Here is a 23762-nt window from a genome sequence, read left to right as displayed (position 1 = left end):
AGCAATAGGGGGACGTGCCCAGGGGAGGGGGAAGCAGCTGCCAATTTGACTGGTCCTAGTGACCAGTCTTTTAAGAAGCAACGCTGTCAGTTCAACTCATGAAAGCCATTGCTTCACCATGAGAGCTCTGAGGAGTAGAACTCTCACTTCAACTCATGATAGGCATTGCTCCACCGGGTTACTCTCTTTGGAGGGCTCTGATTGCCCTCCAAGTACAGGAGAGAGTGGGGGCACGTCCACATAGGATGCCCTAGGGGAGCTCATCCCCTTGCACCACATCTTTTCAGTTGTTCCCCAAAGTTAGGGTGGGTAGCAGTGCTGTGTTTCTATCTCTTATTATTGGCTTAGTATATGATTTCAGGTTGTGTTTGTGCATTTGGTGGGGATACTGTTTTAAAAAACACTGGGAAAAGTCCGTTCAGACTAAGAAAGAGAAGTTCCCAGAATCCCAAGTTACCCATTTTGCCTATCCCCTCCTCCAACTTTGGGATCATGTGATCATGACCGGGAGTTGACTCTGCCCCTCAGCCCTTCGGAAAAGGTATTTTCCCGCCGTTTTTTTTAAAAAAATTCTAGCACACGAACCACAGCACGCAGAGAGCTGAGAGTAGGCGCAAAATGAACCTCATCCACGACTCTCCAAGCACAAGAATTTTCAGAAAGATAGCTTCAAAAACAACACAGTTATCCCCCTTTCATTTCCGCAATGCAATCCTATGGGCGAAATGTTTCAAGATGGCGATCAGATCGGACCGTGGAAACCAGAGCGCTCCGAAAATGGGCGCTTCTCTTTGCCTTGCTTCTAGGGGTCCGCGGTCCGTTTCTACTCCGCCTCTGGGCAAGGCAGGCCAATTCGCTCCTGCTTCTACGCTTCTAATCAGAGCGGAGCACATGCCTAACATATATGACTGAGCAGATGTGGTTGATTTAATAAAATAAGAATGAAGTTTATTCATAAGTTTTTTTAAAAAAACACGTTACATTTATTCTAAATTGCACACATAAATCTCCCTCCCTCAACCTCCTGGGGAATACTAACCAACTCCAAATTCTATAACCCCACTTTCCTAATCCTATCCTGATACAAGCCTATACTAAACTCAACTCACTGCTACCCTCACTAACTCCTAGCCTTGACTAACTCTAACTAACTGCCAAACTGTCACTTCACTCCTCATTACTCTCTCTGTCTCTGTCTCTCTCTCTCTCTCTGTCTCTCTGTCTCTCTCTCTCTTTCAAATCACCCAACCAATCAGAAGACACCATTCACACTGCTCATCATTCTAACTCACCCCTCCCACTTACCTACCATTTCCTCAAAAAGAAAAGAATTGGCCACATCAAATTCAACCCTGAACCAAACAAATATAAGGCTCTGCATGGTCCCCCCGATTCACCTCAGAGACCAGTTTGGAGCCCCTGAAACAGCCCAGATTCAACTTGAGATGCTTCGGGGGTTGCCCACCTCACTTCAGTGCTGAAGCTGAGGTGAGATTCAGGGCCCCTGAGGCAACTTGACATCATTGTTCACACTGCTCACCATTCCAACTCCAACTCCCTTTTACTTACATTTTGTGAAAAGAAAAGTATTGTCTACAGCAAATCCAAACATTAAACCACTCACTTAAATATACAAGTATAAACAATAACAGAAAATAGCATTTTGTCAAAGCCAACCTATTATTTTTGCTTCTAGATAACTCTTTGAAAGTGAAATCTTGCTAGCTGTAGCAATATAGATTGATAAATAGGAAAAGAAGGTATTCTAAATATCCCATAAATTGGTTGTAATATTTAATCAGGTTTACTCAAAGGAGAGATTAATCAGTCTCATTGGCAAAAAAGTTCAACAAGCACCATGTTTATTGCTTTCTCTTGGAGCCAGAGCATCATGTGCTTACATATACCTTTTCAGAAAGATGAATTCCAGTTTCTTTCTCTGCCTTAGCTGAAATTAAAAAGTAATTTAAGGGCTTAATGGAGAGCAGCTGAATATGAATATAAGGACAGAAAGAAGAGGACGTTTCCTATTTACACTATGGTTTTATCTTAAGTATATCTTGTTTTAGTTCTCCAAAGTAGGGAGACGTGAAATTAACATCACTATATGGCAGATGCTGAGAGGGAAACTCTGAGTAATATTGTTATGTGAACAAACATCCGGATTACAAATTATATTGAAAGATAGAGATACATTTTTTTAGCATTTTTTCCTTCTTATTAGCAGTTCTCTGTTGTTCATCTCAGGCTTCAACACAATAATGTAACATTTGGGGAAGAAGATGCAACCCAGCAATCCAGCACTAGAGGCTAAGATGGAGAAGATCTCCACAGCCACCATGTATTTACCTTTGGTGCTTAAATATGATGGAACAAAAGATAACCAAACACTGCAAAAGACCAACATGCTGAAAGTGATGGACTTGGCCTCATTGAAACTGCCAGGTAACTTCCTGGAGAGGAAAGCCACAGTGAAACTGATAATGGCCAGGATACCCATGTAGCCCAAGGCACAGTAAAACATTGTCACAGAGCCCTCATTACATTCAAGTACAATTTCTTCAGCCACTGAGTGCATGTCAACATCTGGAAATGGGGGAGATGTTTCCAACCACACAATACAGATAGTTGCTTGGATAAAGGAGCAGGAAAGAACAATGGAGATGGCTAGTTCCTTCCCCAACCACATCCTCATCCTAGATCCTGGCTTGGTGGCCATGAAAGCCAAAACTACCATGATGGTTTTTGCCAACACAGAAGAGACAGCCACAGAGAAGATGATGGTAAAGGCAGTTTGTCGGAGGAGACACGTCCTCTTTTGAGGTTGGCCAATGAATAGAAATGTACAAAGGAAGCAAAGCAAGAGGGAGATGAGGAGAGTGTAGGTGAGGTTCTGGTTGTTGGCTTTGACTATGGGAGTGTTGTGGTGTTTCATAAACATTCCCATCACCAGAGTTGTGATCAGCAAAAAGGAAAGAGCAAAGAAGGCTAAACTCAGACCCAGAGGTTCTTCATAAGACAAGAAGGTTACAGTCCTTGGAATGCAGAAATCCTGATTCTTGTTTGGATAATCTTTGTCGGAGCATTTCTTACAGTCATTCATATCTATAAAAGAATGTTATGGTGTTCAGCTCTCAAACAAACAACATCTCATAACCATTCCTATCAGAAAGATGAAATGTCTCCATTCACTTCAAAGTGCACAGTCAGTTTGATACTATGAAATGTGGTGGGAATCTAAAGCAGAATTTTGTGCTTTAAGGTCAAGGATCTGGTAATCCGTTTGAGATCATAAATTGATGGATTCCTATGCATAACATCCTGTGGCTACCGCATTGCAATGTGTGTGCCAGGGTGGGTTGTGGTGAAGATTGGGTCAATGATGCTACTGCCAGCATCATGCAGGTGCATGTTCGGTAAGAATGTGGTCCATCATGCACAGCTGTAGAATGCAGATGTCTGCAGGGGCAACCATTCAATCAGCAAACATGCATTTTTGCAAACATGCATTTCTATTGTACTGGCTGGCTTTTGTTACCCCCTCCCAATTATTATTATTCTGTGCCTTCTTGTAGTTTTTCATAGTGATCTGTTTCATCAGCCATTACTCTTAAGAAGTAAGCACTGTTAAGAAGCTCTTTCAGGCCAGTATGGGGAAGGGGGATGGCGAGGGAAAGAAATATATGTCCGAGGCCTCCGGAAAGTGCACATTTCCCCCTGCATGCTAAAGCCATGGTGCAGGAATTTTGCACTTTTGGGATGTCTTAGACTCACAATGCCAAGCGGTCGCAATACCCCAATCTTCCAAGTCCCAACCCAACATCTTTACCACAACACCAGATAGGCTCATCAGAAACACCCAGCATCTGGCTACTCATAATTCATTGCAACATTATAATCTTAGTTTGTTTTCTGTGAGGGTTTTTTCTTTTAGATTTTTACAGAGCAAATGTTCACACAGATGCATCTGATTCTTGCCACTTCTGTAACTTCCTCTCCTATACCCCTCACAAAACCTTTTGATACCATTCGAAACACTGAAGAATAGTCATCCCAACCTATGCAAAATTGCATCTATGTGTTCATATACATTACAGCCATTCTCTTGTATAACTCTGTACACTTAATGTATATTTCCTACCCTCCTGGTTTGAAATCTTCCCTTCTGGACATGGGAGGCAATCATAGCAGCAGTATGGTTTCCCCTCCTTCACCTTCTTGCTGGAACCACTGTGGCAACTCTCAGTACATACAGAAAGTGGTCGTGTCTAATCCATGAATGAAAGAGCAGAATAAATTTTTTACAATAATGATTTTTGAAACCTTATGTTTCTCACATCCATCTATATGTTATGAAATTGACACAGCATTTCAGTCATTGATACACTACAAGCTATTGCTACCTATCTGTATTTTGGGGGGACTGACTGCATCCATTTTCTGAGAAACATGGGAAATGCTTTAAATGCTCCTGACCAGCCTTTCTCTGTTCACTGCCGACCTGCATTTCTCCACAAATCACAGCTCCAAATTAAGAATGGAACTCAGCTGCTTTTCAAGCCTATTTTTGGCAGTGACAAAGGTGTAGCCATTTGCCATGCTACTTCTCCACCACCATTGAATCCTCAGTCATTTCTTCTTCTTCTTCTTCTTCTTCTTCTTCTTCTTCTTCTTCTTCTTCTTCTTCTTCTTCTTCTTCTTCTTCTTCTTCTTCTTCTTCTTCTTTTAATTTCCCCTTAGCTGAAGCTCTCAGGGTGAGATACATAATAAAAACCAAATATGACAAACAAATGAACTAATTCATGCTTTTGGAAGAAGGATGAGCCTCATGTGGCGCAGAGTGGTAAAGCAGCAGTTTCTGCAGCTGAAACTCTCCCCACGGCCTAAGTTCGATCCCAGCGGAAGCTGGTTTCAGGCCGCCGGCTCGGGTCGACTCAGCCTTCCATCCTCCCGAGGTCGGTAAAATGAGTACCCAGTGAGCTGGGGGAAAGGTAATCACAGCCGGGGAAGGCAATGGCAAACCACCCCCCTATATGGCCTGCCAAGAAAATGTCAGCGAAAGCTGGCATCCCTCCAAGAGTCAGTAATGACTCAGTGCTTGCACGAGAGGTTCCTTTCCTTTCCTTCCTTGGAAGAAGGAATGGCCCCTGCCATGTTGAAGGCTGTGTTGGTTCAACCCCTCCTAAGGAACTCCTGTTTGGGCCTGGAATAACTATTGGCCAGTTGAAAATAGCCCCTTTTAGGCAAGGTATTAGGAAATGTGGCACTAGTATAGGGATCTGTCAAAAATCCTCCAGGGCCTGTGAGCTCACCAGATGCCCTAGGCTCAGTCCTTTTGGGTCCCAGAGAATGCGCCCAGCAGATTTCTGCCCCATGGTTCCTTGTTTGACAATGGGAATGCATGTATGGTCAGGCATTGGGGAAAATGCACAGTTTCCCCAGCCTTGGGGAAACTTCCTTAGACCTCCCTAGGGTCTTCCTAAAGGCCTTAAGGCTTTCCCACACCAACCCTGCACTCATCAATGCCTGAAAGGGCCTCTTAACAATTGGGTTAAGAGGCCTCTTCAGGCCCCGATCAGCACGGAGGGGGAGTACGTTTCCCCCCGCTTCTACTCTAATGGCAGCCACATATAAAGTAGAAGGGAAATAACCATCTCCTCCCCCCTCCTGCCCCCTTCGGGACCTAAAAGGGCCTCTTAGTCTAAGTATTAAGAGACTCTTTCAGGTGTGGATGGGCATGGTGGGGTGGTGGTTTGGAATTGCAAGTCTGAGGCCTTTGGAAAATGCACAATTCCCCAGGCATTCTACTGGCATTCCATGGCAATTGCACACTTTCCGGAGGTCTCAGACATGTGCAATGCTGATTACTCACCAGGCCAGCTTGGCCAGAAGGGGGCTGGGCAGGCAGCACTTGGCAAGCATGCAAGGTGACGTCTTTGGGAATTCACCATTCACTCCACTAGTATAACAAAAGTTGCTTTGGATGAACCAGATTATCTGTCCCACCTTAGTTTTGGCACTGAAACAGGATCAGTTGCCCTGATGGATTACCAATTTTAGATAGATGATAGATATGAATGGAGAAAAATTGTAAGCTCCTTCCTTCACCTATTCATATTTACTCTTAATTATTCTTCCCAGTCTAGGGTTGTTGTGAGCTCCCAACTGGGTCTGCAAAGGCAGAGACACCCCCTACATCCAGCCCTCAAAGATTTAGGTGGGTGACCCAGCAGTAAGAGTGGACCACTGCAGAGCACTCATCAGGCCTTGGCAAGTACTCGGAAGCCACCCACAGCTGCTACCAAAATTGTGTATTTTCCCCTCTCGGTGCCCCTCCATCTCTTTTCCTTTCCTGTTGTTTTCTCCATTCACCTCTCTTCTTTCAGTCTTTTCCCCTCTGGGCTACAGTCTGCTTCTCCTTTTCTCTGTCTGACTCTTTGCTGACCCTCCATATCCATCCACTCCCTGTTGCCTCTTGTTGGTCTTCTGCCTCTTCCATTTCAGAGTGTCTGAACAAACCCTGTCACTCAGCTTCCTCTTTAGATCGATCTATCTATCTATCTATCTATCTATCTATCTATCTATCTTATCTAGGCACTGGAGACAATGGAAATTTCATGTAAAACTATGGTAGCTGGAAAAATGGAAAACCTATGCAAAGATCTCCAATGATCCCTCATAAGGTCTAAAGAAACTAAGTGCATTGTATGGACATCATAGTTGGTACTGACCTGCCTTTCTTTGACATTTTATTTCTCAGCAGAGGAAGAAGGAAAATAACAAAACATAGATGGCATCGGGTCATATATCTGCAGTGACTAGATACTACCAATAGATGTGAGAAATATGTCAGAGCTGGGAATTTCTTCTACAGATTTGTTGTAGCCCTGGGTAAGAGCTGGACTTGGTATCTTGCCAATGCCAGGTGCAAATGACTACTGTAAAGGAAGGTATCTTGCCAATGCCAGGTGCAAATGACTACTGTACGATAAGGAAGATTCTCTACTTCCTTAATTGAAGAAAGTATGAGTCATCCAGTTCTGGACAATGCATAAATATGTGTAGATATAACATGACATGTTGGACTTGCTGTGATACTGTATGTCTCTGGATTGTGCTGATGCTGTAAATAAGGAAGACGTTATGTACCTATGAATACACCTCAGTAAAACGTTACTGAAGAGATCTCTCTGTGTGAGTATTATTCTTCAAACAAAGCTACTCTGAATGCTGGTTGGCTAAACTCTGCTATAGTTGGTACTCAATAAAATAGACATATGAACTGTGGCCACATGTTTAAAATATCATCTGGATGCAATTTAGCAGAGTGATAAGGAATGATTATTGTGTTACTATGTATATTTCAAACTATATACAGTATGGGCAGAATCCAATGCTGTCCATCCACAAATGAAACTGGCTGCCAATTCTATTCTGTGCCCATCAAGCTAGTCCTCACCTCTGGCTCTGGTGCTCAAGCATCCCCCTACCACTTGCAGAATGACAATTTAACGCTTCTGGAGGCAAGCCCAGAAATATCATTTCTGGAAGGGGTTTGGTTGTCCTAGCTGTCTTATGTGACCTATGTCCACCTGCCCCTGTCACAACATGAGCATTTAAGCCCACTTTGGCTTGCTTTCTATTCTTCTTTTAATTAAAAATCAGTTTTAAAAATTCTTTGCTGTTGTCTAATGAAATTCAGTTTTGGCAAAAGGAGAGATAATCATTGCTCATTCAAATTAGATCTCTTTCCAAGCATTTGGTTCCCACCTGGTTAAACCAGCTGTGCCATGTGATGGCATCCTCATCAATGGTGAGTGCTTGGTTTGGTGAAGCCTGATGGTCCATCCTTCCTACTTTCACACGGAGAAAAGATTCATTGGAGAAAATGTTCCAATTAATAACGTCCAATCCAGCTACTTGTTCTCCATTCTCATTGAAGGAAACCTCATTCTGAGCATTGTTGTTAAATGACACTCCTCTAAGAAACTGATGGAGCTAGATTGAATTTAAAAGACAAAAAACCGTTGCACAAAGCCATGAAATTCAATAAACAAAAAACCTACAGTTTACAAAACAATGTTAAAACAACTTAGAGCAACCTACTTATCTTTTTTTGTTTAGAGCAGCCCTTCCCCAACCTGGTGCCCTCCAAAGATGTTGGACTACAACTCCCATCATTGCAAGTCAGTATGTCCCATGGACAGGAATGCTTTGACTTGTACTCTCAAACATGTGGAGGGCAGCAGGTGCAGAGGTGCATATCCAGAGGTGACTGTGGGGTTCTGGAAAACTGATCGGGGAATGCTGTTCTACAGCAAAGGCAGGCAAAATGTAGATCTCTAGATGTTTTGGCATTCAACTCATAAAAGTCTCTGTCAGCATGGACAGTGATAAAGAATGCTGTGAATGCTGTGACCGCAGAGGATTTTTCTTACATGTTCAGCAGTGTGAGATCAAAGGCAGAGCTACCACCTAATAGATTCATGTGTAAGGAAGGATTATCTTAAAAACTATTGATGAAAATGATTTTTGTCCTCACCATAACATGGGAGTTGCAGTGCAGCACATCTGGAGAGCACCAGGCTGGAGAAGGATGGTTTATACTTGGATCCTATACATGTCTTCTCAGAAGCCAGTGCCACTGAGTTTACTAGGTCTTCCCCCCAAGTGGTATAGGATTGCAAACTAATCTCATCTGAAGGGAGTTCAAGACACCCAAACTAATCCTTTTCTGTTCCTCTGTCACTCTGATTAGATTATGTATTGTGGAGGGATTGTGGGGAGTGAACAGTATATTTTGTATGACCACATTTTAAGAAAAAAACATTGGTTCTTTGAAGGGCAGGGTATTTACCAAAAGCTGAAAGTGCCAGCCCTTGCTCTGGTTCTACATCTCCAACAAATAGTGCCCCTTCTTTTATCAATCGTGCTGCTCTATGCGAGATGTGTGTGAGGAAAAAATATTGCGCAGCCCCTGTATTTGGTAAGGATATAGAACAGCGTTCCCTATCCTGCTCTCCCAGCTTTCAAGACCATGGGACATACTGACTTGCAATGATGGGAGTTGTAGTCCAACTCCTTTGGAGGGCACCAGGTTGGGGAAGGGTTGCTGTAAACAAAAAAATAGAAGTAGGTGGCCATAAGTTGTTTGTCATCAGTTTTCCACAACCCCACAGTCACCTCTGCATGTCCTAGTCTCCATCCTGTCCTCATGGTTTATATCTGCTTTGGGAGAATGAGAATTTCACTGGCACTTTCTGCCTCCTTAGGGAGGATGTGGCATTAAAGGCTTATGAGCCTTAACTCCCAATTTCCCTGCTTTTTGGAGTTTGGTTGAAAACTGTAGAGTCTTTAACATTGCTTTTTAAACCGTAGATTTTTTGTTTATTGAATTTCATGGCTTTGTGTAATGGATGCCCACACAGGAAAGAAGTCATATAAATGTATGGGATGTGGGGAAAGCTTCAGCTGTAGTGGGACCTTGAGTAGACATCAAAGAACCCACACAGGGGAGAAAAATATTTTTAAAATAATTTCCCAATTTACACTATTTAATTTTTTAAAATTATTACACTATAGTGTAATTCTTTAAAAAATTACACTAAAAATTATAATTTTTACTATATTGACATTAAAGAATCCACTTAAACCAAGTACAGATCAGAGTATCTAGCATTTTTCATATAACTGCTTGATAACCCACGTATCACATAACTTCCAGATGAAAGGCATCACCAAATGTTGCTTCCTTGCTCATATTTTCTTGCTCTGTCAATAACTGGGGATCATTGTTAACAACACATTTAGGTATTTATGGCAGAGCTTTGGCTATGGGGCGGTGTATCAATGTAATAAATAAATACACCCAGGCTATGGGGCAGCATATAAATGAAATTACCCAACCCAGGCAAATTCCTTTCCTCACCGGCCTTCACAACCTCACCCTTGCATCCTGCCCCCACTCTTTTCCTTATGCCCCCCTCTCCGCTTTCCCTCAGCCTACACTACCTCACAGGGTTGTTGTGAGGATAAAATGAAGAGAAGGATGAAGAGGATGTCAGCCACCAGCTGCACTGCCCCATTTGTAATCTTGCATTGCTGCTGTTTTTATCTGGTTGAGCTTTTATATTGTATTTTATATTATGGTTTTATACTGTTGTTTTATACTTTGAATGTTTTTAATTTTTGTGAACTGCCAGAGAGCTCCAGCTATTGGGCAGTATAGAAATGTAATAAATAAATAAATAAATAAAGCACGCCATGCATCCATTCTCTCTCTTTCTCTTTCTCTCTCTCTCTCTCTCTCTCACACACACACACACTACCTCACAGGATTGTTGTGAGGATAAAATGAAGAGGAGGATGAAGAGGATCATGTCAGCCACCAGCTGCACTGCTCTATCGGGCCTTCCATTGACTTTAATGGGGCAAAGAAATATATTCATTAAAAATCAACGGAAGCGAATTTTGAAAAAAGAAGAGGCATTCCACCAACTAGAAGGACAGGGGGACAAGATCCCACCACTGGATTGAAGGGTGGGAAACCAATTTGGAGCTTTTAGGGAGCAAAAAAATGGTTGCCACCTAGAAGAAGAAAAGAGCCATTTTGAGCCAGAGAGGCTTTTGCAACTTTGGTCCTTTGAACTGCCATCCTGCCCTCAATATTTCACCAATCTTCTTGAAATGTGCAGGGTATGTAAAACCAGCATTTCTTTCTGGCAGTTCTCTGTTTCAGAAAGATTGGTGAAATGTTTTCCATTTTATGAACCTCAGAATGACCTACCCCCAATTAAGGCCTTAACATGGTGGAATGCTCTTTTCACTGATCACCTATAACACGGGGAAACACTCCTGTGTTTCCCTGTAAAATGGAGAGTTTAAAATAGATTGCCATTTTCTATACATGACTAAAGTCTAATAGCAGGAATAGAATGATGTCATGGATGAATTTCAGATAGAAAAGGTTTGAGTGAAGAAATTGTCACTATTTCTAAATTTATTACATTTATTCCCCTCCTTTTTCCTTCTTCTTACATGACATACAAGGTAACTTGACTGATCTTCCTTCCCTTCATATTTATCTTCTACAATGTGTGCTGGTTTCAGCTGAGAGTCAGTAATTGATGTGAAGTCACCCCAGTGAGCTTCGTAGTCAAATAGAGACTAGAACCCAGATTTCCTGAATCCTGGTCCATCACTCCAGGCCCAACACAACACTGTCCCTCAAATCTTACAGGGAGTAGGACCAGAAAATTCACAATCAATGCTTTGTATTCATAGGGTAAATTCACTGGAAAGCAGAGCAAAGTGATTGAAATGTGGACAGTAATCTGAGCAAATTAAAAGATTGAGAATACAGCATGATGCAGAAATTGTGTGTTGTTATAATACCAAAAGTCATTACCTTCCACCACTGCTCATTCTTAAGATTGTTTCCTTGAGTATCCATCATTGTCCTATGTTTGTATTTAGATGAGGACATGGCATGTAGAGCATGGGCCACAGCATAGATAGCATTGTAGATGCTGTAGCTTTGGCCAGTCATGCTCATTTCAAAGAAAGATCCAGGGAGGCTCTCTAACTTTTCCCTTCCAGTGCAAACATCAACTTCCATATCATTGACTGCTGTATCTGGGAATATACAGTCAAATGCTTGTTGCCAAAAGTCCCTGATAAAACCATCTCCTTTTGTGCTGAAAGGATTTCTGCTCTTCTCAAATGAGTTGAATCCTGGTAGGTCATTGGACTGAATCCTGAAGGAAAGAGCACCTTGGAATAGTTCTGTATCCCAATTCCTTTGCAGAACAAATGCATTGATCTCCATCTGGGCTGTTGTTATCCATACTTTGCCTTTAATTTTGTTTGGCTCGTGCTGCAGGTCTGCAAGATATGGAAGCCATCTAAAAACTGCAAAGGAATATGATTCTGCATGAACCACCACTACATTCGCTTTGCTGTCCAGCAGTTTATCATATATTTTTGACCCCTGTTCTAGCATGCCATAAATTTCAGTGATATAAGTAAATTTGGGGATTCTTTCTATGAAGGCAAAACAGACACCTCTCTGAGTAAACATTGGAAACACAGTTTGCACAAATCTTTCTCCATTGTCACTATCTATAAAAACAAGTCCAATCCACGTCCATCTGAAATGCAGGAGCAAGGACAGAATCCCCTCAATCTCAAGGGCTTCCTGAGGAACCATCTGGTAAAAGTGAAGTCCTGGGGTCTTATCATTCATGACTGGAGCAGTGCCATATATGAGCTAAGGAGAAATTGCAGAAGTGGTCAAGATGATATTAAGTTATGGAGCACTTTATAGGATTTAAAACAATGCATATAAATTGTGACAGCAATTCCTAGAACAACAATTTTGCCAGGCAGATAACTTTTATTGTTGTCTTACTTCCACTATGTGGTGTCCTCAACATCTGTTATAGTACAATCCCCATTATTCCCATCCAGAATGTGGTGATGAGGTTTTTAGTCCAACACGTTTGAAGGGTATCATGGTGGAGGATGCTGTTGTGGTCATTTGGCTATCCTACAAGAGTATTAGTTAGTCTTTGTTTGTCTTGTGAATCCTAATCCTTCAAACTCTAACAATCTGACTCTTTGGACATGGCTAGACCAGGCCTATATCCTGGGATTGTCCCGGGATCATCCCTGTGTGTCCAAGGCCTTACGTAGGCCTAAGGATTATCCCAGGCAAATGGAGGGGTCATCCCTGCCTGCTCCCAGGATCCCATTTGTGTCATTTGCTTGGAATGCTCTTCCAGAGAATCTACGAACTACGAGTTCCATCTTAGATTTTAAAACGTGTTTGAAAACTCATCTGTTTTCCATAGCTTTGGGTATTTTAGCCTGATTTACTGTTCTCATTACTATGATTATTTTGTTATTTCTGTTTTGTGTAATCCCTTCCCCCCTTCATATGTTTTAATGTGATTTCAGACTGTAAGCCTCTAGGCAGGGTATTGCTGTTTTATTTGTATATTCTGTACAGCACCAAGTACGTTGTTGGTACTAAATAAATAAATAAATAAATAAATAAATAAATAAATAAATAATCCTGGGACAATCCCGGGATTTGGCCTGTTCTAGCCATGGTCTAAATGACAAACAGGGGATCCTGGGAGCAGGCAGGGATGACCCCTCCATTTGCCTTGGATAATCCTTAGGTCTAGCTAAGGCCTTTGACACAGGACACTCACTTCAATGAGAATTCTTTATTTTAGGAAGTCCTATGGCAAAAGCACAATAATAACACTGAAGCAATCTTATAGCTGGCATTACTGATATGTAACCAGGGGTGTTTTGGGGGAGCTATTACTCTGTACTTCAAAGAGGTTATAGTGTCGAGCAGACTAGAACACTGAAAAGGGATGCACTATTCCACAGAGGCATGGTGATATCTTGCTCCAAAATTAATTTAGTGCTAAGAATGTGTTATTGTTCCCAAGACCAGAATGCTCAATGTGACCTTGAGATGGAAAATGAAATCAGGAAGGCTTCCAAGTGAGGAAGTATTGTAATTATCAATGACTTCAATTACTCCATCATTGACTGGATAAATGCATGTTACAGCCATGGCAAAGAGGTTCAATTTCTGCATGTCATAAATGACACATGGTCATGGAAATGACCAGCGGGGAAGCGGCACTGGATTTAATCCTAAATGCTGTTGCCCAGGAGCTAGTATAAGATGTAAATGTTGTTGAGCCAGTTGGAAATAGTGACCACAGTGCTATCAGATTCAATACACACTTAATTGAAAAATTGCCTAGGAAATCCAACAGTCACATTTTACTTCAACAGAGGAAACTTGTCTGAAATGTAGGAACTGGGGGAAAGGAAGATTTAAAGGGGAGTCAAGAAGATTTAATCCCTTTTGAATGCTTGGAGATTTTTCAGAACCACAACAATAGAAGCTCAGCTAAAATGTAGGAAATGTAGCACCAAATCCAAGAGCTTACATCTTAAGGAGCAGTGTCAAGGGATCTATTTTAGAAAAGAGGGCTTAATTAAAAAATGGAAATCTTGCCCAAAGGAGGAAAACAAAAGAAAGTGCAAGCTTGCACAAAGGTGATACAAGCAGACAGTAAGCGATGCAAAAAAAATAAAAATAAAATAAAATAAAAAATTTGAGATGCATATTGCCAACAATATAAAGGCCACCAATACAGAATTCATTAAATATATCAGAAAGAGAAAAATAGCTAGAGAGTCAGTTGGTCTATTGGATGACAACGGAGTCAAAGGAGTGCTGAAGTCGATTGCAGAGAAACTGAATGAATTCTTTTCATTGGTCTCCATTACAGAAGATTTGGGACAGATACCTGTGCCAGACTTGACTTTCAAGAAGAGAGTGTAAGGACCCGAGGCAAATAGTGGTGACAAAAGATGATATTCTCAACCTTACTGGTAAATTGGAAGCAAATAAATTACCAGGCCCTGCTGCTATTTATCCTAGAAATTGCAGATATGCTATACAAAATATGTAACATGTCCCTAAGAGCAGCCTTTATACTAGAGGACTAAAAATTGGACACTGTAACACCAATTTTTTTAAAAGTGTCGGAGAATAAACAGAATGTTTATTAGTTAATAGAACAAATTTTGGGTTGGATCTAGACTAGGGGTGTGCACAGACCCCCCACTCCGCTTCTCTTCCAGATCCGTGATTTGCAGATCGGGCCACTTCACTCCGCCCCCGCTCCGCCTATGTCCTCTCCGCTGCGGAGCTCCGGATCCGGATCGGAGCTCCGTTCCCCCCCCCCCATAGGCTTCAATTGAAAGCTAAAAAAGTATACAACTTTTTTTCAATTCAAGTTAGAAACCTCAAGTTTGGCACCATGACACCTCATGGACGTATACACACGCATGCCAATACTCAAGTCAATCCCATCATCTCCTGATTTTGGGGGAATTTATGAAAATCGGGCACCCTATTCACACCCCTTTCGATAGCTCCATCAATTTGCACGTTAGAAACCTCAAACTCGCCACCATGATAGCTTATCCAGGGATACACATGCACGCCAAGACTCAAGGCAATCCCATCATCCCCTGATTTTTGGCGGGGCTTAAACCTTTTAACTCACCCCAAATCAAGTCCCATTCTACAACTACATCAATTTGCATGTCAGAAACCTCACCTTCAGTCCCATGACAGCTTATCCATGTGTCCACATGGACGCCAAGTTTCAAGGCAATCTCATCATCCCCGGATTTTTGGGGAATTTATGAAAATCGGACACCCCATTTGCAGACATGGAATGTTCTCTGACATTTGGACAGATAAAAAAAATTGAAGCCGGCACCCTCACAGACTCCATCTCGATCCACATCCCCTGATTTTTGGTGGGGCTTAAACCTGCAGACAGCTCAATGGGGCCATTTCAAAGGAAATCCCAAGATGCCATGAATTGGGGATTAGAGATAAACCTAAATATGAATCTTCTTCCACACTTGAAAAATTGATTTGGAACTTCAACAAACCAGCCCTGCGAGGTGGGCAGGGGAGGAGGAAGGGAAGGCAGGCAGGCAGCAGACATTTCTGGGGGCATAAGGAAGTGAGCCAAGGATAAGCCAGTAATGCATATAAAATGGAATAAATAAATAAATAAATAAATAAACAAAGGAGGGGTGGAATTAAAAGCAGCAGTGTTGCTGAATAAAGAACAAGAAGAATTTTTTTAAAAAGGCTATATCTGTCTTTTACCAGTAATAGGGGGCGTGGACATGCCCAGGGGGAGGGGGAAGCATGTGCCAATTTGACTGGTCCTGTCTAGGTACCAGTCTTTGAGAAGCAAATGCTCACTTCAACTCATGATAGGCATTAGCGTCTCCACGAGTTAACCTTTGGAGGGCTCTGATCGCCCTACAAGGACAGGAGAGAGTGAGGGCACATCCACATGCCCTAGGGGAGCTCATCCCCTTGCACCACATCTATTCATTTGTTCCCCAAAGTTAGGGTGGGTAGCAGTGCTGTGTTTCCTATGTGTTAGTATATGATTTCACGTTGTGTTTGTGCATTTGGTGGAGCTACTGTTTTAAAAAACACTGGGAAAACTCCGTTCAGAGTAGAAAGAGAAGTTTCCCAGAATCCCAAGTTACCCGTTTTGCCTATCCCCTCCTCCAACTTTGGGATCATGTGATCATGACCGGGAGTTGACTCTGCCCCTCAACAATCAAAAAGGTACTTTTTCCCCGCTTTTACCCTACTTTTTAAAAAAATTCTAGCAAGCGAACCGCAGCATGCAGAGAGCAGGCTCAAAATGACCCCCAGCCACGACTCTCTAAGCACAAGAAGTTTCAGAAAGATAGCTTAAAAAACAACACAGTTATCCCCTATTCTTTTCCGCAATGCAATCCTATGGGCGAAAATTTTCAAAATGGCGATCGGATCGGTCCGTGGAAAGAGAAGTGCTTCTCCTATGGGCGCTTCTCTTTGCCATGCTTCTAGGGGTCCCCGGTCTGCTTCCACTCTGCCTCTGGGCAAGGCGGAGCAGGCCAATTCGCTTCTGATTCTCCGCTTCTAATCGGAGCGGAGCACATGCCTAATCTAGATTTTGCCATACTTAGAATAAACCCATTGAAAGGTAACACCAGGGCTTTGCTGCCAAGGTGATTTTGTCCACTCTGCCTTTGTGGGGAAGGAACAAGGAACTGCTTCAAGAGCAAAATATGAGGCTGGACCAATCAGAACACCATAAGATGCGATGTAAAATAGGAAATATTTGGGCATTCTCTGATTCTCAATTGAGATCTTTCTTCACTCATATGGGAGGATGACGACAATTTACCTGATGGGTTATAATTGGATACAGCAGTATCCAATTACTGCTTAGGTGTTGCAGTACCTAAGCAGCTTAGGAGCTTTGGCCTGCTGTGCATCCAGAGGCACCTGATGGTGAAGGGTGTCTTAACCATCTTGCTAGTCATGCTACCTTGCCTGAGGGGATGTAGGAAGGCCACAACACAAGACATTGGCACCTTACTCTAGTGAATGCTGGCTGACAGTGGTGGAGTAGTCATGGTCCCCTCCTTGCCTTCACATCAGGAAGGCTATGAAGGCTCCTGATCTGTTGCATATCCAAGCTGAGTGTATTTGCCCAGCAGGGCAGTTGCTGGTCATTAACCAGTAGCTGAATTTAGCAAGCAGTTGCCTGCACTTAGCCCCAGTTATTTGCCATTGTAGAAACTTAGTTATTTATAAATAAAATTGTGACACATAACACTCAAGGTTATGTGTCCTATGGAGCAGTCATGGTCCCCTCCTTACCTTAACATAAGGAAGGCTATGAATGGTCTTGATCTGCTCCATATGCAGCCTTGGTGTATTTGCCTAGTAGGCAGCTGTTCATGTAAATGACAACAGGATATCCCGGAAGCAGGCACGGATGATCCCAGGATAAACCTTAGGTCTAGCTAAGGCCTGAGTCTCAGTGATTTGTCAATGCAGAGACTAGGTAATTTATAAATAAATATGTGACACACTCAAAGTTTTGTGTCTCTTGTCTTCCCTTATTGGCTGTGTGCACACAGAAATTATGAAGTCCAAAATATGTAAATGAATCAAACACAATTATGACTAAATCTGGATGAAATCTATTGTAATTTTATTTCTTCAAACTAAAATTTGATTTTGTAATACAAGGATACAAGTTACAGGAATGTTGAATCATTTGCTGTTCTGAGAATGAGAATGAGAAACAGGGTTGCTCCAACCTACTCCTAAATTGCTTCTTCTTAATCCTATTGGTGCTTATTTATTTATTTATTTATTTATTTATTTATTTAAAACATTTATATCCCACCCTATATCATTAAGATCTCAGAGCAACGTACAGATAAAACATACAGAATAAAACAATATACACAGTTAAAAAACAAATTAAACCATGATCCAAGTTAAAACAATATATAATTTAAGAACAATAAAAGCTTTCATTAGAGTCTTGCTTAACACAGGACTCTAATGAACTCTGGGTAGGCAGAACTGGCTTGTGTGATACAATGTAAATTATTAACCAGCAGTTATTGTGAACAATACACAACACAAGAAGAATTAACCTAAAATCCTGAAAAACTGAATAATGTGGGCTCAGCTTGTGAGTCTGTAAAGATGCTTTAAAATTGCAGAGATATACCCACCCACATAAAGGTACTCCTGAATCTCCATTGTAATTCATGAATGTCACACAACAATAGTATTTGTAATAATTTATGAATCCTAGATAAAAAGCAGTTTTCTTAGTTTGTGCAGGTCTTTCAAAAGAATGAAAGAAGGACAAACAATAACTGATTTTGTTACTTTAAGTGCAACCATTTCTGAGACAGAAAAAATGAAATTGGGAAGAAACAAGCAAGTGTTCAATTAGTATCATATTCTCATATATATACAACTCAGGTGTCCTACCTGTGGAATCATATAGATATCCAAGATATTTGCCACATGAAGAGAGATTTCGGGATCTAATCCCCCAATAACAGCTATGAGATTATTCTGGATGTTGCTCATGTAGTTGGGGACCAATGTCTCCACTAATGATAGAAGTAACATGGCTGCATGATAGGTTCTTCTTGCATTGTCATAGCTGTCGTAGATACGGAAACCCAAGGTGAGGTTTGGTAATAACTTAGAGTTTCCGTTGATTTCTTTTATGGCAAATGCAAAGGCCAGGAGATGCTGGTAATTCTTGGGTACTATGCTGTAACAAGGGTCAACGCTTAAGCCATGGAATGTTATTGACACTTACAGAACAATGATATAAAAATATACTCAGTCAGAAGCAGGGCTGGTGCCAGACTGTTTTGCACCCTAGGCAAGGTGAGCTACTTTCACACACACACACACACACACACACACACACACACACACACACCAAAAAATGCCAACTTTGATTTTTAAGAACATGTTTCCTGGAAAAAATAAGAAGCACAAAACTTGAAACTGCTAAATTTATTTTAAAGTGCAAGAAATACGTCATGCCAATTATAGCAAACAAATTGGAAAGGAACATCTATGGGTCTAAAATGCATTATTTGATAGGAATATCACCTCCAAATCATCCCCCCAACTCACACACGCGCACATACACACTCAGCATCATTCACTCCAAACAAACACACACATGCACCCCATTCACCCATACATTCTCTCTCTCTCTTCCGGGCGCGTTCTGGAAGTCCGAACGTGGAGCCGCCCCACCCCCACCCCAGCGTCCCTGGCTTCGCTTCGGCCCAGGCCCAGCTGAATCCTCAGGCCAGGCCGGCTCACAGACAACGTGCATGAGTGCTGCACTGTGCCTGGCGCCCCTCTTAGCTTGGCGCTCTAGGCAGCCGCCTGAGTGGCCTCTATGGTAGCACCGGCCCTGGTCAGAAGCAAAATACTTTGAGTTTGGTGGGGATGGCTCCAAATGGCTTGAAAGGATGTATTAAAAAAAAATGTGTACACAATCAAAAATTGTGAGAGCTTCGGCTATGGGGTTATATATAAATGTAGTAAAATAAATAATTAATAAATAAAAATTGAATAAACGCACACACACACACACATGTACTGGGGGAGTTGAATGCAAGATGAAGTCAGGGAAAGTTTCATTTGAAAATAAATGTTTCATGCTTATGAAATGTGCAGACAGATGTGGTAATTGGATGGAATGAAGTCATTATTGAAAACATGCAAAACTAACTTGGCTGGATACAGAGTGATTGATATACCCTGCTTTTTCAGGGATATGTCTATATGTTTTTATTACCTGCCACAAGTTTGCATCTGCACCTCTTGAACTGATCATTCTAGTGATAAAATAAATGTAAACAAAAATTCAATACTTACGCAAATTCTTCATGCTTGTCTGGAGGGATTTTTTCACTGAAGGCTCTTGGACCAGAGATAAAACCACCATGAAAAACTATGCCACCAATAATGAAGTCTCCTGACTGATGATAGCTGTGAAGTGGAGAGTGAGGATCATGGATGCTGCATCTAATTATGTGAGCCTGGCATACCATATGATGGAACAGTGCCAGTAGTAAATCCAATAAAAGTACCATCTTCAATACAATGGCAAATTTTATCTGACTTCTTTGATGGTAGCTTAGTCTGCTAATAGGAATATATAATGGCCATAGCTAGACCTAAGATTTATCCCTGGATCGTCCAGGGGTCAAACCTGTTCATCTAGGTGACACACAGGGGATCCAGTGCTCAGGCAGGGGCGAACCCTGGATGATCCCACGATAAACCTTAGGTCTAGCTGTGGCCAATGTCAAATATCACATTACAAGAGCCCTGCTTGTTCTTAGTCTGTTTCATACACTTTAGTTGTTCTGGGTGTATTTACTTCAGAGTCTTGTTAATTTTACTAGAGGCCACTGAAATTTTATGAAGCAACATAAATAATTACCACCCTTTAGATAATTTAGGTGGGAGGCATCCACCAATACAAAGTTGTTGATTCCATGAGGATTTGCTGGAGAAAAAACATATTTGTCATATGTGAATATGAACTTTTAATGCCTCTGAGAAATACAGAACTGGCCTCCATTATTAGGCATTCATTTGATTGCAGAATATTATGGAATTATACCGTGTGTGTGCCCCTGCTAGTCAATTTCAATGAAAAGAACACTAGTTTAGAGGTCAAAAGTTTTGTTAGAAAACAGAGGTCGGGAAGTTTCAATCAGGAAGCATGAGATTGTACAATCTAGCAGAAAGTCAAAGGACAGGAGAAAATATGTTTCACTCAAGAAACCTAGGTGTTTTATATATAGGGCATTTAATGTGCATTCATCAAACCTACTCACAGTTCATTATAGATTCTGTTGATGATATCATGTCCACCCAGTTAAATGTGTGTTGAAAGAGCATTTGACAGTAACTTATTGCTTAGATAGGGGACCTGGATGAAATAAGGTGAAAATAAAATAATTAGCTTAGTTGCATGTTTTAGTACCCTGTTGTTCATAGCTTTTTTTTTCCCAGAGAGAAGGTGCCTGTTCTAAATTCATATTCATTCAAAATTTAAAACTTTTTAAAACAAATTAAATTTTGTTATTTGAAAAAAAAAATGATGTCGCTTTTTTGGAAATTGGGAGATTTTACCCATCCCAGATCTCACCCCTCATTAAAGACAGCACAATGCCTCATTAGGCCAAGGCATTAGTCAAAGTGAAGTGTCATGGTTGAATTGTGGCACCATGCTGGGCGCTGAGGAGAAATCTGTACAGCAGCAGCCATTGCCAATACAAATGTGCCCCATCCAAAGAATATGGGGATTTTTGTTCCTACCACTGGACAAGCAATCCAGTTTTCTTTGGTGAACTTTGGTGAAAAAGTCCATATCTGGAACTTGGGTTAAACCGTATTTATAACTCTCTCTCTCTTTCTCTCTCTCTCTGTCTGGGTCTCTCTCTCTCTGTGTGTGTGTGTGTACATTCTGTTCAGTGATAAAGATTTGTTGGAATTCTAGCCATTATAAAAGTGAAGAGCAGGCAGTGTCATTTGTAGATAGGTATCATTTATTCTGGAAACAAATGGAAATGTTTCTTGCAATGTGCAACAACAAAACTAGGCATGTGCTCCGCTCCGATTAGAAGCGCAGAAGCAGGAGCGAATTGGCCTGCTCTGCCTTACCCAGAGGCAGAGTAGAAGCGGACCGCGGACCCCTAGAAGCAAGGCGAAGAGAAGCGCCCATTTTCGGAGCGCTCCAGTTTCCGCGTTCCGCTTCTATCGCCATCTTGAAACATTTCGCCCATAGGATTGCATTGCGGAAAAGAATCACAGATAACTGTGTTGTTTTTGAAGCTATCTTTCTAAAAATTCTTGTGCTTGGAGAGTCGTGGATGGGGGTCATTTTGAGACCACTCTCAGCTCTCTGCGTGGTGCGGGTCGCGCGCTAGATTTTTTAAAAAAACCGGCGGAAAAATACCTTTTCCAAAGGGCTGAGGGGCAGAGTCAACTCCCGGTCATGATCACATGATCCCAAAGTTGGAGGAGGGGATAGGCAAAACGGGTAACTTGGGATTCTGGGAACTTCTCTTTCTTAGTCTGAACGGACTTTTCCCAGTGTTTTTTAAAACAGTAGCCCCACAAAATGCACAAACACAACCTGTGAAATCATATACTAAGCCAATAATAAGAGATAGAAACACAGCACTGCTACCCACCCTAACTTTGGGGAACAACTGAAAAGATGTGGTGCAAGGGGATGAGCTCCCCCCTAGGGCATCTCATCGTGGACGTGCCCCCACTCTCTCCTGCACTGGAAGGCCATTAGAGCCTTCCAAAGAGAGTAAAACGGTGGAGCAATGCCTATTATGAGTCGAAGTGAATGTTTACTCCTCAGAGCTGTTGTGGTGAAGCAATGGCTTTCATGAGTTGAACTGACAGCGTTGCTTCTTAAAAGACTGGTTGACCAGTCAAATTGGCAGCTGCAGCTTCCCCCTCCCCTGGGCACGATATAGCCTTTTTAAAAAAGTTCTTCTTGTTGTTTATTCAGCAACACTGCTGCTTTTAATTCCACCCCTCCTTTGTTTATTTATTTATTTATTCCATTTTATATGCATTACTGGCTTATCCTTGGCTCACTTCCTTATGCCCCCAGAAATGTCTGCTGCCTGCCTGCCTGCCTTCCCTCTCTCCTCCCCTGCCCGCCTCGCAGGGATGTTGTGTGTGTCTGGCTTTGACTCAGGGGAGAAGTCCTTCCTGCGCTCACTTGGAGTTTTGGAAGTTCCAAATCCATTTTTCAAGTGTGGAAGACGATTCATACTCCCCAATTCATGGCATGTTGGGATTTCCTTTGAAATGGCCCCATTAAGATGTCTGCAGGTTTAAGCCCCGCCAAAAAAAAGGGGATGATGGGACTGCCTTGAGTCTTGGCATGCGTGTGTATCCCTGGATAAGCTATCATGGTGGTGAGTTTGAGGTTTCTAATGTGCAAATTGATGGAGCTATCGAAAGGGGTATGAATGGGGTGCTGGATTTTCATAAATTCCCCAAAAATCAGGGGATGATGGGACTACCTTGAGTCTTGGCGTGCATGTGTATCCCTGGATAAGCTGTTATGGTGGTGAGTTTCAGGTTTCAAACATTCAAATTGACGGAGCTATCGAAAGGGGTATGAATGGGGTGTTGGATTTTCATAAATTCCCCAAAAATCAGGGGATGATGGGACTGCCTTGAATCTTGGCATACATGTGTATCCCTGGATAAGCTGTCATGGTGGTGAGTTTGAGGTTTCTAACGTGCAAATTGACAGAGCTATCGAAAGGGGTGTGAATGGGGTGCCCGATTTTCATAAATTCCCAAAAAATCAGGGGATGATGGGATTGCCTTGAGCCTTGGCGTGCATGTGTATACCTCCATGAGGTGTCATGGTGCCAAACTTGATATTTCTAACTTTCACAGAAAAGAAGTTGTATACTTTTTTAGCTTAATGCAAGCCTATGGGGGGGAAATGGAGCTCCGATCCGGATCCGGAGCTCCTAGCGGAGCGGGAGCAGACATGGGCGGAGCGGGAGCAGAGCGAAGTGGCCCGATCTGAAAATCGCGGATCTGGAAGTGAAGCGGAGCGGGGGGTCCGTGCACACCCCTAAACAAAACACACCATCACATGGATTAATCCACTCCTCTTGGAAAAAGGACTGGTTTTAAGTGAAGTAAATCTTAATTCAATTCTCTCAAAATATGGACATCTGCAGGGAAGATGTGAGAGCAGTCTGTGATGTCCACACACAAACATCTTGAT

The 23762-nt window shown here is 42.0% G+C and overlaps 1 protein-coding gene across 1 annotated transcript; it reads right to left on the bottom strand.

The window, feature by feature from the left end:
• Nucleotides 1–2200: 2200 nt before the first annotated feature.
• On the bottom strand, nucleotides 2201–20067 carry LOC134405581 (vomeronasal type-2 receptor 26-like). Its single transcript, XM_063136826.1, has 6 exons — nucleotides 19850–20067; nucleotides 18428–18719; nucleotides 11408–12268; nucleotides 7771–7998; nucleotides 4142–4268; nucleotides 2201–3105 (listed from the first exon to the last, which is right to left on the bottom strand). Exons 1-6 carry the CDS (start codon nucleotides 20065–20067, stop codon nucleotides 2201–2203), a joined length of 2631 nt encoding a protein of 876 aa, XP_062992896.1.
• Between the last annotated feature and the right edge of the window lie 3695 nt (nucleotides 20068–23762).

The sequence above is a fragment of the Elgaria multicarinata genome, chromosome 11 (assembly GCF_023053635.1).
Source record: "Elgaria multicarinata webbii isolate HBS135686 ecotype San Diego chromosome 11, rElgMul1.1.pri, whole genome shotgun sequence".
Lineage (NCBI taxonomy): Eukaryota > Metazoa > Chordata > Lepidosauria > Squamata > Anguidae > Elgaria > Elgaria multicarinata.
The sequence above is the reverse complement of the archived record's forward strand: the minus strand, read 5'-3'. Positions and strand labels throughout refer to the sequence as shown.